The sequence below is a fragment of the Engraulis encrasicolus genome, chromosome 11, assembly GCF_034702125.1.
Source record: "Engraulis encrasicolus isolate BLACKSEA-1 chromosome 11, IST_EnEncr_1.0, whole genome shotgun sequence".
NCBI classification, from domain to species: Eukaryota; Metazoa; Chordata; class Actinopteri; order Clupeiformes; family Engraulidae; genus Engraulis; species Engraulis encrasicolus.
Window position 1 is genome coordinate 6983512 of NC_085867.1, and position 14630 is coordinate 6998141.

General features: G+C 42.3%; 1 protein-coding gene across 4 annotated transcripts in view; it reads right to left on the minus strand.

Moving 5' to 3' along the window:
* Nucleotides 1–7685, minus strand: part of scarb1 (scavenger receptor class B, member 1) — a 34476-nt gene extending 26791 nt beyond the window's left edge. For all 4 annotated transcript variants that reach the window (XM_063209817.1, XM_063209818.1, XM_063209816.1 and 1 more), the window contains exons 1-3: nucleotides 7253–7685; nucleotides 6798–6958; nucleotides 141–282 (exon numbers count right to left, since the gene is read on the minus strand). In XM_063209817.1, the coding sequence (XP_063065887.1) occupies nucleotides 141–282; nucleotides 6798–6958; nucleotides 7253–7372 (423 nt within the window). In that variant the 5' untranslated portion in view covers nucleotides 7373–7685. The remainder of the gene's footprint in view (nucleotides 1–140; nucleotides 283–6797; nucleotides 6959–7252) is intronic.
* Nucleotides 7686–14630: the final 6945 nt, after the last annotated feature.

Consider the following 14630-nt stretch of genomic DNA (forward strand, 5'->3'; position numbering starts at 1 on the left):
CGTAATGCAGCCCCAGGCGCCAGGGCCAATGTTATGCAATGCAACATTAGGCATCAATGGGTTAATCTCAGTCGGCATATCATATGATTGCTATATGGGTGGGTGCCAATTCACTGCAAGGACAGATGTTGGGATCTTACCAGCACCATCATGTTGGGGATCGTGACAATGTCAGACTCGTTGCCCACCGACATGTCCCTCTCGAAGAAATACTGCCGATACTCTTGGTAGGACACGGTGTGGTTCGCATGGAAAGTAATGTTGTCCTTCCACCTTTTTTCACTGTAGGGCAGAGAAGATGGGAGGTCAGAACAGGGCCGGTTCAACGAATATCAAATATCCTAGGTGTGACACCACAATCAGATCTTTACCACAAAAAAAAAACAACAGCCATTAATGCCAATGAAAAGAAAGGAAAGGGCCTGGGGCATTGTCCGCGGCTAGACCCACTCACAGGCAAAAATATTTTTTGACTGCTGGCGGGTGGGGCTAGTTTGCTAGGCTAAGAAAAGGGTAATACAGGTCGCAATTTCTCTGCCTCTGGCACTGCCCCCTACGTAACCAGACTCCCTGGTCTTCTCCTGTTCTCAATAAAAGCAGTGTTTTCATAGCTCAAATGATACGGTTTACAGGTCTAACAGTACCAAACCGGTCATTCAAAACCTGGTTCCTTCAAAGACGCAGGAAATGATCAGGTTTTTACCAAAAAAGAAACTTAATTTGTGTAGCTCAAAATAACTATTATATTTAGATATACTATACATACTCAGCAGCTTAGAGGCGGAAAACGCAAAATCGCAGAAAATATCAGTCATTTATTTTTTCAGTGAAATCAGAAAATGTACATCCGTGTGGCAGCAGCTTTTTCTTCATTTGTATTTATGATTTAGTTAGTTCCACTGGATTGTTACTTTAGAAGCGCGGACTATGTATATCCTTCGTTCTACAGTGAAAACTTGCTCAAATCTGTGCAGTGCACATAATAATAATAATTATTATTAGGGGGGGGGTTGCAAAGAGGTGCTAGGGGAACCGCAACAAGTTGACAGGAAAAGCATACCAAAACAAAATTCATAATTAAATAAAAGAAATAACTTAAAAATAAACCAAAAGCATTTATCTCCGCCTTTCCGAAACCAAGCAGATCTCGTCGTGGTCAGAGAAATGGATGCACAGCACGGCTGCAAACATTCCTACCACAATTGATGTAAAAAAGGAAGTATATCAAAATTGTGGAGAGGTATTTCACAATAAAAGTCCTATTTGTAGTAAGCAAAATAATATAGATCAGCTTTCCTTTTGGAGAGCATGCTCATAATACATAACTTCAATCGTGCACTAGTACAAAAAATACATTACAGTTTAGATAGCAGGGTACATTACATTACATTACATTACATTACATTGCGTTTGGCAGATGCTTTATAATCAAAGCGACTTTCAAAAGAGGACATAGTCATAGCCAACATCACTAACAAATACAACGTGCACAGGAGATATACAGAACAAGTGTATATCATACACTTCATGCAAAGGCTGAACAAAAATGCTGACAACAATAAATGAACTTCATGATGGGTGATTGGGTCTGTAGTCAGAACGAATGGGGCTGGCTGACAGCATATACACACTTCCCCAAATAAAGGGGCCCTACTACTTTTAAATTGGAAACGCATGTGACAAATCCCCCAACACACACACACACACACACACACACACACACACACACACGCACACACGCACACGCACGCACGCACGCACGCACGCACGCACGCACTCTCACGCACACTCCTGTACACACGCACACACATACATACACACTATGATGTAATGACTATGTGCAGTGAACGGCAGGCTAAGAAAACATAGAGCATGGGGCGAGATGGAATAGGGACCATATGTACCAATACCAAACATGTTATGGAAGCCCTCTCGGTCTGGCCACGTGTGGATGGAGACAGAGAGAACAAAATAACAAGCAAATGACTGATTCTGCCTAACGCCCATTCCCTCTGCTCCTGGAGGGTGTTTTTGTATGTACTGTATATGCCTTCAGGAATCTCCTAGACCAGGGGTGGGGAACCTATTCCAATTTGGGGCCCACCTGAAATGTTCACAAATTTTTGGGGCCCGTCTCTGACCCAATCAACAATACAGCTTCAAAAAAAAAGTCAACAGCGACACACAATTATTATTATTTTGATTTTTGGAAAATGATTTCAGGCCCATTTGGAAGGCTTTCAAGGCCCACCTATGGGACCCGGCCCACCGTATGTGAGGGTACACAAACCCCTACAAACACAAACCATCTAGCATTTACGTACCATCTGCTCACTCCAAGCAATCTCAGTCAACACTGTTCTCCATCACTGTCCCTCAGCGGTGGAGCAAATTCCCAGCAAGAGCAGCAAGACTCTAGGCACATCTCTCTCAGCCTTCATGAAGCAAGTAAAGACTCTTCCCTTTCCTGACTGTCTACTACACGAATGCTTGAGCTGGCCCAATCCTGAGGTAGACTCTAGTGAAGTGAAAGCCCACCTGGGAAACTCCAACTCCCATTGTCATTGTGAAACAGCACTCCACAGCACGGCAAGTGTTCACTGCACACTGCCCACAACGAAATTGCATTTATGCCTCACCCGTGCAAGGGGGCTGCCCCCAATGGCACCCCAAGGGAGCAGTGCGGCGGGACGATACCATGCTCAGGGTACCTCAATCATGGAGGAGGATGGGGGAGAGCACTGGTTAATTACTCCCCCCACCAACCTGGTGGGTCGGGAGTCGAACCGGCAACCTTTGGGATACAAGTCTGACGCCCTAACCACTCACCCAGTTCTCAACGTAGACCACACGCCCCCTTGACCTCATGACAGCCTGCCAACTCACCCCTTAGTATCAGAAAATAAAATTGACTAATTAGTACAGTAACTAGAAATTAGAAGAAATAATTAATTACAGACTTTGTAAGTAATGAATCTAATTTAATCTCATTTTTATCATCACCATATGGGATACTTGGTATGAGAGAAAAAGGTGAAGAAAGGATGACTTCATCTACTCCATGGAGTCCAAGTCGTGAAATTGCTCCCCTTTTAAATATGAGAAGCGAGGAGCCGTTTTCACCCATAATATGCACATGTGTGGGGGTAAGCGAGGGGGAGGGAGGGATGGAGAGAGAAAGAGTGGACTTAAGGGTGCACTTAATGAATACTTTGTCTGAACGTCGTGATCGGCGGTTTCACAGGAGCAGGATGAAACACCTATTGGCAGTTTACGAACTTATGCCTATTCATAATTAATCGTGTTCATTTTTTACAACACGTTCATTTGCGGTGTAATTAATTAATCTAATTAACGCACTTAAGTGGCAGCCCTAAGACTATGTCTCCCAATGGCAACTGAGCACCCCCCCCTCTCTCGCAGCTGTATCCTTCTCGACTCCCCCCTATGGGCCCCTAACGCCCCCTGCGTGTACTCTACTTAACCCTGTGCTAATGTACTACATGGAAGAAAAACAAAACTGTTCCTAATTGGACTAATTGTTCTGTATATTTCCTGTGTACTTTGTATTTGCAAGTGTTGTAGGCTATGATTATGTTCTTGATTGTGAGCTGCTTTGGTTAAAAAGCGTCTTACAAATGCAATGTAATGTACTGTAATGTAATGCAATGTAATGTAATGTAATTCAATGTACACTTCTTGATAAAGAAAAGGGCTGAACTATGGCAGACAGACCTTTTATCATCTCGGAGCTCAGAGTTCAGGTTTTGTCAGATAAAATATCACATGGCTTTGGAAAGCATTAAGCTCATCTCTATATTGGGGATGATTTTGTTCATGTTCTCAATATATAACAAACCACCTGCTGAAAAGCCCTATATATGGGTTCACAGTGTTTGTAAACACGATATTGTGAGGAGGGGCAAGACACTAGCAGCCAACCACGTGAGCTAATTTTTTGACCAACAGCGGTTTTCAACAATCAAACTGAGTTCTGCGCAGTTAGTTTCGCGCAGTCGGGGGAAAATAAAAATGTAGAACCCATGTATACACACAGATATTTGAGTTCATGCATGTTTTACACAGTGTAGTCTACTTTTTTGTGATGGGTATACTGTATATTTGAATTTTTTTTGAAGTGGGTATACTATTTGTGCTATTCTAAATAATGGAGCAATCAATTTTAAGTGGGTATACTGCGTATACCTGCGTTCTACGTAGACTACACCACTGGTTTCACACACGATTCATCTGTGCACATTCAGCATAAAACAGTGCCGGTGTATAGCTCGCGTCGGCCCGCTCGTCTTCCCCTTCGTATGCGGCCCCCGCTGGTCGTGCGGTGCCAATCACTGCCAGTCATCAGACATACAGTAGAAGAGCCGTTTGATTAGCCGCTACATGCAGTGGGTGGAGCATATGGAGGGCAAAACGAGCAGTTTCATGGGCGGCCCCCAGAAGTGCTGACTGGATCTACAGACTATACTGAAGATATCACATGACATTTTACTGTATATCCCATGCAAACATCATATGACTGATCTGTGACTTCAGACAGATAACGGAGTGTAAAATGATGTAGTAGTCCTTAGCTTATCTGCTTGTATGCGACTTTGTGGAGGTCAAAAAACTGGGACAACCTGTTCTGAAACGAAGCTACTAACGACCCTATAACCCCTTAAGTTCCTTTCCCTCTGCCTTGGGGCCAAGATCACATCTTGACATCTTGACACCATTCCCTCTTTCTGTCCATCCTTACTGAAGAGGGCAGAAGACATCCATTATAAAAGACGATGTGCCGTGGGTGTGTGAGGGGTGTGGAGAATGTGTGCAAGATCCGAGATTTGTACTGTATGAAAGTGGGTGTGTGGAATTTAGGGATCGACCGATACAGGTTTTTTAATGGCCGATGCGATACCGATTTTTTTTTTCATCACCCTTGGCCGATACCTGATTTCCGATACCCGATATTTGCGGCCGATATGGGTTAAAAAAAAAGGTTAAAAAATGACAAATATTCCAGGTCTCAAGTTAAAAATAAACATTCCTTTAACATTATCAAATTGAGGTAGAACTTGTTACATTTAAACACCCACTCTAGCAATCAAGTAATAAAAAAATAAAGTGTCTTGGTGCTTTGAAAAAAAAAACAAATGACATAAAATAATAAATATTGCATATCGGCAAAAAAAAACCTGCGCATATCGGCCGATACTGATACACTTAAAATATGCAAATATCGGCCCGATATCCTTAGTGTGGATGTGTCGGGAGCTGGCTCTGTGTGATCGGGATACATGGATGTTTGGGTGTGTGAGGTTGGACTGCTCGGTTTTGTTTAACTTGTTACAATGACAAACAAAACATATTGTATTCTATATATTATGATGTTAGGTGACATATGCTTCCGTTTTACAGACAGATCCATCCCAACCCTTCAACAACCCCAATTACATGTAGTAGGTCATGACTGTGGCCCTGACTGCTGTAGAAAAACACTGAACTGAGTCGAGAATTTGCACTGCGAAAACACACTAAATGTCAGTCTTAATAGTGCTACTGTGACATCACTTGAATGAACTGCCAGTTAACAAGTTAGTAGCACAAAGAGTGAACCAGCCTCCTTCTTGTTGCTTGTGCTGCACAAGCAACAAGTGGGAGACTGATGCACTTTTTTGCCAATAGTCACATCACTTAATGGTCAGTTTTCAGGAACTGTAGTAGTTTTGAGTATGGTGTGCACATCCAAAAACACTTTTTGCAGGTGCCAGACAAAAGTGTCAAACAGTTGAAGGAGGTAGGTCTGCCCACTGCCAATAGGCTCCAAACAATAACCCTTTTATAAAAATGCATCCTGATGAAGACCCAGGGTGGTCGAAACATTGCGTTTTAAATAATTATGTATTTTTTTGTATCTTACTGGCAGTGTGTAGACCTACCTCCTTCAACATTTTTCAGGAAAACAAAATTGTTAAAGAATTCTTAAATGTTATCACCTTAATGACATAATTTTAACAGAGTTCAGGTTGTTTCGTTTCAGAAACCATAGTCAGGGAATACATCTCATGACTTTGGCAAGCATGTTGTTTTTTTTATTCCTTTTCTCCTACATAGCAGTTTGATCCTATGGATGCTTTACCATGGATATAACACTAAAGGCGTGGCATGATGATTAACATTTTGACAGGATGTAAAAGACATGTGTGATTGCATAATATGAAAAAATGCCCCATTACATCTGGAAACCGTTTTGGGGAGGCTGGTCGGGAAACCAGACATTTGAAGAAGTGTCATATTTCAAAAATCTGCAAAGAATAACAAAGGAGGGTACATTGGGCATTATGCTGTCGTGGCAGACTAGTAACTTTGATCTCAGCATGAGAAAGTCGTCAGCACTATATAAAATGCATTTTGCAATGCAATGGAATGTCAAATACAAAACTGTCAATATCCCAAAATGTTCCGAAATGGATATACACCACTTTGCACTGAAACTCTTCATACATACAAAATGATAATCGCCTCTACGCCAGTTTAAAAGACAACATGCAACAGGCAACATGCGTTTATTTGCGTGCGTAAAATGGACAACTGCGAGTAACCGCATTCCGCACTCCAGTGGCGCGCGCGCATGGCCCAGTCTTGCCATACACTTTCATGCTTTGTTAAATGTCAATCCTGTATATGTATATGTCCATATCATAGTCTGGGACAGAGAGAAGCGCAATTTCAATTTATTTGTAGAGCTATGACGCTGAAGAAACTGACATAAAGTTGACTTGACCTGACCAACCTACCTGTAGACATACGGCCCCCTCTGCTCCAACATCGGCTTTTCGCCTTTCAGAATCTCCTCAGGGTTCAGCACGTTCCAGAAGTACACGGACATGAAGAAAGGCACGGGGATGTCCTTCCACATGGTATAGGTCAGGTCGTTACTAGGGTTGATCTCCACATTCTACAAGAAAAAAGGGTACACATGTCACAGATGAAAACAACATTAAAACCAGTATTGATCCATAAAGTACATACAGTTCACCCCTGAGCCAGTATAGACCTAATGGCCGCGACAGCCTATCAAACTTTACGCAAGAGGGCAAGCCATAAACAAGAAAAAACTGTTGGCAACCTTGGGTAACCTATAGCACTGTCCGGGCGTATAGGCTGTTTTGCAGCCCAATAACCTAGACGCGGCCAGTCATTAAGTTCATTGATAACAATAGAATGGTGAAGTTCAGTTCTGATCACCCACCTTTGCAATTTGGTCATCAATGATCATGGGTCCTACAAACACGAGTACCACTCCAAAAAATACAGTCAGACTACCCGCTACTATAAATCCTACCGCGATTTTAGATTTTGAGACGGCCATGGTTCGCACGAGACGAACAAAGACTATAACTAATTTGCGAGATCAATCTCACTGGTTTGCTTTGGCTTTTAAGTTGCTGTTCTGGATAACCTGCTGGCTTTTGTCCCCCGCGCAGGCTAAAGGCACCAAGATGCGACGTAAAACACTCCCAAACTCAAACGTCCGACCTTGCAGTTAACAAATGAATGCAGGTACAAAAAGCCCTTGTCATTCTAGTTCGCAATCTTGAATTAAAGTCCGCGGTGGAACAGCTGATATGACCCAGTTTGACAGTGATTCTGGACAGCTTGGCAGGCATGTTTATCAAGCCTTAGTAGCCACGCCCCCAGACACGGGACTTGTGGGTACTGTATGCGCATTTGAATACGTCAGGTTGTGCTGTCTATATTGCCCAACCCATGCGTTGCCTGGAGCGCTAAATTACAAAACCATTCATTATTACTAGGGCTGTGCAATATATAGAATTAATATCATGATATCAATATTGCTGTCAAACATTAAGCTTATATCAATAACAATATCGAGTTGAAACAACTATTTTGTCATTTGTTTATAGGCTACAGCCAAAAGGAAGGCCATGTTATGCACAATACATACCCCTCCACTTGAGCTATTGTGCGTATAGCTGACTTGCTATCCAACTCTCATGTAGAACAGGACCACTCACACTGCTGAAAGGAGGGAAGATTGTGAATTGTTTGGCACAATTACTTTTCATTAAAAATGATACTGTTTAAAAATATGGTGATATCAATATTGACTGAAATAATCGTGATATTGATTTTTTTCCATAATCGAGGAGCTCTAATTATTACATTATTTATGACTCGCCAAAGCGATTTACATGCTATCGATTACGGCCCTGGAGCATTGTGGGGTCAGGTGCAGGGCTGCCGCTAGGCATAAGCAGAGTAAGCAGAGGGCATCAACCACTTAGGGCCTCAACCACTTTGCCCCCAAAATTGGAGCCTCCTAAATTGAGATTGACTATAAAACGTCATGGAAAAAAAACTAAATTACATTACACAACTTATATTTATTAGTTATCAAAAGGCGCATCATTTTGCGGGCATACTGGAATTGTGAATACTGGTATAATTATTATTAGTAGTAGTAGTGGTATTTAATTATGAGGGGGGCCTCCTGACCAGTTATGCTTAGAGCCTCCAAAACCTTAGCAGCGGCCCTGGGTCGGTGCCTTCAAGGGCACTTCCGCCATGGATGGAAGTGATGGAAGTGATTATAACAGTAGGACTATATCCCAGTCTTTAGGGAAAACTCTGGAAACAAAAGTTAGCCTAGTGTATTTCTGTGACATTGTGTTCTACGCCTACATCCAATAGTTAGGCTATTTGGGATGGGTATTAGGAGGAGGTAACTTGAATAGGCCTATACAGAAATATGTTTGCATTGAGCATGGATGAACTTGTTATTTCCTCAACTGAGTAGCTGTACCACACATACGTATATAGGCTAGCTAGTGTGTCATCAAGTAAGTAAGGGTTAACGTTCGGCGAGAAGGTCGCTACCGTGGAATAGCAGCACGACAGAGAGAATCTTTAGACCCCGACGCGGAGCGGAGGGGTCTTGTTCTCTCTGAAGTGCTGCTATTCCACAAAGCGACCGACTCGCCGAAAGTTAACCCGCTTATTATATGGATATACTTAAATGATTCACACATGCGGGGACATTTCTTTAGACCTATTTAATGTTAAGATTATTGCTGCGCAAAACAAAACAGAGCCGTTGTGGAACACCGCTAGGCAACAGCTAGGTAGGCTAGCCAGGACAGGTGTTGTCTATCACAGCAGCTGATTAGAGTGACAAAAGACCGGACCCCCTGCGGAGTGATATGAAACATTCGCTTTAGCCACTGACTTGTATACAAGCCAGTGGCTTTAGCAGTGAACGTCTTGTTGCCATTGACAGCGGTAGCCAGGACAGCGGGTGCTGTCTATCACAGCAGCTGATTAGAGTCTTGTTGAAAAGTCGCTTTAGCAGTGAAACGTCTTGTTGCCATTGACAGCGGTCTGTTATAGACCAACCCGTCCGTTATCGAAAAATAACAGACGTCCGAACGTTGGGGAGCCCCGTTGAAATGAATGGAGCATTCGACAGATGACGTCACAACCATATAATAAGTCAACTTAACGGGGCTTTAGTTAGGATTAAAAGTTTAATTAATCCCTGTCCCTGTCAGCTGATGCTTATTTGAGTCATTAGTAAGTGAACGATGACTCTCGCGACAACTTCTGAGTTCTGCGGTCCGCTGTCAGAAAATCCCAAATGCAACTTTTGTCAGAGCGGTCCGAACGAGTGTTGTGGGAAACACTTTTCATATGAAAAATCGCTTTACATAGGTATACTGTTTTCATATTTGTATCAACTGCTGGCATTCCGTGACGAAAAACATTCTCACAGCGAGTTTGAACAGCATTTTTTCATTACTGTGTAGATTTTGAGACGGGCATGCCACGAGCACAGCACAAATGACGCCATCCTACATTGTGCCCCTTTAATATGGCTGACTGAGTATGTCAACTCTGGTGTGGGTTTCTGCTTTTCGGTTCCTCTTGTTGGTCACTCTCTTAGAAGAGTGAAAACCAGATACAGCAGGGCAGGGCTTCCCAACACTTGAACTTGTCATATATGTCCAGGGCCCATATCTGACCTTTAACTCATTTTAGCCCGGAGGGACATATACATGGGTTCTGAATGTTTGCAAACACAATGTTATGAGGAGGGGCAAGACACTGGCAGCCAACTATGTGCGCTATTTTTTTTGACCGACAGCGTTAAGTTGTGCGCAGATAGTTTCGCACAGTCAGGTTATAAACAAAATTTGGAACCCATGTATACGGTACGCTGCATTCAGGCTCTTGAGATTTGAGCTTTTTTAATTAAAAATGTTGGTATGTTAGAGTTGAATGAACACATTGTAATGCTAAATGAGGGTCCTGGCTTTTAAATACAGCACATTTAATGTTTTTATGTGCTTTGAAGGCTGAGATATTTAGGTTTTAAAAGACAGAGGGCACCTTTTCCCAAAAAGGGCTTAGGCTAAATGGGTTAAACGATACAGCTCAAATGCTGTAAATAAAAAGTCAACAGTAACACACACAGTATGAGAATCACTGAGACTGAGAGTGACACTGGACTTCAGAAAGTGATAAGATATATACGGTCACACTCAATGCCACATCATCGGCCCATAATACCACAGGAGCACCCAACAAGCTGTTAAGCCTACGGTATCTCCCTCTGCTTTTCTCATCTACTCCAATAAATGAGATCTTACCACCACTCTTTTATTTATTTATTTATTTATTTATTTATTTATTTATTTATTTTAGATGCCACTGTGATCAAAGAGGTGAGTCTATCTATCCAGGGCTGGACTGGGAGGGAAATAGGGCCCGGGAACTTTTGGCTCAAAGGGGCCCCTGATAATTAGTGGTGCAGAACTGACTCATCCGTGGGCCCTGCACCCTTGGAGATGAGTCTGCAGAATATTCCTGAATGTCTGCTCTGCCCTGCTCTACAATATATACTATATATAAATGCTCTTAATATGTGTTCTGTAATGTATGTCTTTAATACATGTTCTCTATATGTCTTGTGTTGTCCATGTAAAGAAACTGACAATAAAACCGACTTGACTTGACCTGGCTTGACTTATGGCTTATTTCGTCATTTAGAAACCTCAACTGAGAGTAGCTTTCACTGTATAAAGAAACAATGGGCGGCTATGCGTATAGAGCTAATTAATGTCATTGTGAACATTAGCACAACAGTGGCACAGGTGCAAAAGCTTAGCTACCCGGGTTACACTTGGCAAACCCTTCATTAGATGCACCATTATACACCATTATCACCCATCGCAGGGGGAAAATAAGGTGTCAAGTAGCATACATACATACATACATACATACATACATACATACATACATACATACATACATACATACATACATACATACATACATACATACATACATACATACATACATACATACATACATACAGAAGACATTCCCCAAGAGACATTATACACATCCTTAGACATATATTAACCATATATAGCTCACTCTTATATAGGCCTACATTTAGCCGTGGCAGCTCTCTCTCTCTCTCTCTCTCTAATGTGGATATTTTTTTCTCCTGTTTAGGTGTAAACACAACATGTGGATAAATAAAAACTCAATTTTAGCAAGTGCGTTTTAATTCCATAAATGAGACATTTTTAAAGCCGGACTTTTGATATGTGGATTTTAAAGCCCTGTTTACGTGGAACAGAAGGCCAATACCAATGCATTTTCAAAAATATCTGGCTACGTAGAAACAGCACCTATAATCACACATGCAACCATGTGCCAACGAGTGCATATTGCAAAAATATTTTACACAATTCTATCTACACAATGGCTACGTTTACATGACGTTTTTAATTACAAATTAAATAGCTCCGTCGAGTTTACTTTGATGTTTCACTTAATTTCGACTTGTGTCCCGAAGTGTTTACATGGCGTTTTCAAAGCGGAATTAAGCTTTATTCAGAATTAAAGTGAGTTAATTCCGAATTGAATGCCTCATGTAAACGTAGCCAATGTAACACTATACATCTTCACAATGTAACATTTCCTCCTATTCAATCTCCACTTGCAGGGTAGCTGTACAAATCTACTTGACAAAAGTGATTGCTCTTTCCAGGATGTTGCATTTCCTCGGTTTCAGATAGTCGATACAGATAACATTATATCAATAGCATCCATTAGAGGATAATCTGTTCTCAATTGAGGTTTCTTATTGACAAAACAAGGGCAGGCAGATATTCAGGAATATCTTGCAGACTAATCTCCACAAGATCAACTCCATTAGCACCTTTTATTGTCCATTATCCATTCACTTCCCAACACCTGCAACAGTTTCAGGGCTGGACTGGGACAGAAGACTAGGACAGCCCGGGATTTTTTTTTGGCCAGCCCCTTACACAGGCGCTTGCTTTTCTAAGATATTATGATTAGATAATTTCACTGATAGACCATTGGCCACACCATCTAAATAGAAGGCCAGTCTCTAAGGGAAAAACAAACAAACAAACAAAAAACAACAGCGTCAGAGGACTGTCGGCCCACCGGGAACATGCCCTGTATGCCAGACTACCAATCCAACCCTGAACAGGTTACACTACTAGAGGGAGCTTCAGAAAGAGCTCTGCAGGCGTTGGCAAGATGGAGGATGGCTAATTTGTGTCAGTCAGTGTAAACGTTTACAAAACAGTGACACAGTACCAAAGCCCTGATTACACTTGGCACACCCTGAAATATATCCCCATTACTTTAATGCACCATAGTGGTCCTCTTTGTACCAGGGCTTGACATTTAACCTTTTCACTTACTGGCGGCCACTGTGGCTAGTGGTTTTCTCCAAGTCACTCGCCATTCAGCTATTCTACAAGCCACAAATTTGATGAGGTACTGAAGCAAGAAGATTAGTGCATACATTTCTACATGGAAATAAAACCAATGGAACTGAGCTTTTTCTTAAACTTAAATACAAGCAATTAATACACAAGGGGCAAACAACGAATACAGGCTACTCTGATATGTCAAACCAAAGAGTATGGTACCTGCCAAGTGGCTAGTGACACTGAAAATGTTACCAGCCACAGCCAGGTTTTACCAGCACTGCAATCCAGACGGTTGTCAGGTGCCAATGTCTAGCCCTGCTTTGTATGTCCTGCATATACAAACACAGAATAATAGCATAGGCACTCTGAGATTTCACACAAAAAATCTCTACTGGCCCTGCTGTGGCCTAATGGTAGGGCACTGGGTTACTACACCGGCGACCTGGGTTCGATTCTAGCCCGGGTCATTTGCCGATCCTTCCCCATCTCTCTCACTCACTTCCTGTCATAATCTACAGTTCCTATCAATAAAGGCACAAAAGCTTCTAAAATATATAAAAACCAAATCTCTACTGTAACATGGCCATAAAATGAGGACAGCTCACTCTCAGTCACACTTAATCAGTTGGCCCTTAGTGTGGAAGTGTGTAAAAGATCAGGGCCTTAAATTAGTCATCGTAAAGAAAGTCTAATAACATTATTGTCACTGAATCAAAGGTCATTGGAATAGACGCCTCACATGATGCGAAAAGGAATCGCACGGACAAATTAGATTAGCATTTCCTAGACACTAACACTTCCTTTTATGCTTTCTAATTTCACACCTTAAAACTTATAAGGGAGGTCTCTCTGCATCAGCAGAAACCACACATTAGCCCTGCCATTTGGAAGCATGCATGGCCCCGTCCTGTGAGGACAGGACAGCGTGCCAGTGGGCTAGTTTATTTGAATGGCATTAAGGCACATGATTGCTCGCCCCATCAAAGAGGAACCTGAGCGCATGCCACGCGCACCACGCAATATCATCTGACTCGTGGCAGATGACCACTCTCCACTGTGCCTGGTCCCCCGTGTCTGACTCGTGGCAGATGACCACTCTCCACTGTGCCTGGTCCCCCGTCTTCCGCTTCCTCTCGCTCCTCTGGCGTGCTTGGTGGAATGGATGCCAGTGTGAGTGAGTGAGTTCCCCATTGTCTACTCTACAAGCAGGGCCAGGTTGATGCACAGGCTAGATATGGCTGCAGCCTAGGGGCCCTCACTTACCAGGGGGCCACAATTGGCCAAAAGTCCAAAAAGTGCAGAATGCAATATTGATGCAATATTGACAAATGAATCTGTAATATTGAGTACAGTTTTACATTTTGTTAATACTCCTCTCCACAGCTGGCAGACACACTGTATTATCCTTAATTCCTAGCTCAATGTCTCTAATAGTGTTGTCACGAAATTTGCCTTCCAGGGGGGCCCACAGAAACCTGTAGCCTAGGGGCCCCGGGCCATCTTAATCCGTCCCTGTGTACAAGTCACAGTTAGGGACATTTTGGGCCTAACGACATCTTGAAAGGAGCTCCTGACAGTGTTGTACAGGGTGCCTGACAAATGTATACACATTTCAAAGCATTGTGAAGTACACTGGAACTAAACTAAACTAAACTAAACTAAACTAAACTAAACTAAACTAAACTAAACTAAACTAAACTAAACTTAAATGAAATTAATTTCATTTTCAAAGTGTAATGGAATGTAATGATATAATTTGTATACGTTTGTCACTGCTTGTTGTCCACATGATTAAGGTGACGGTCTATGCCAGTGGTGGGCAATTACTTTGGCCCAAGGGCCACATTG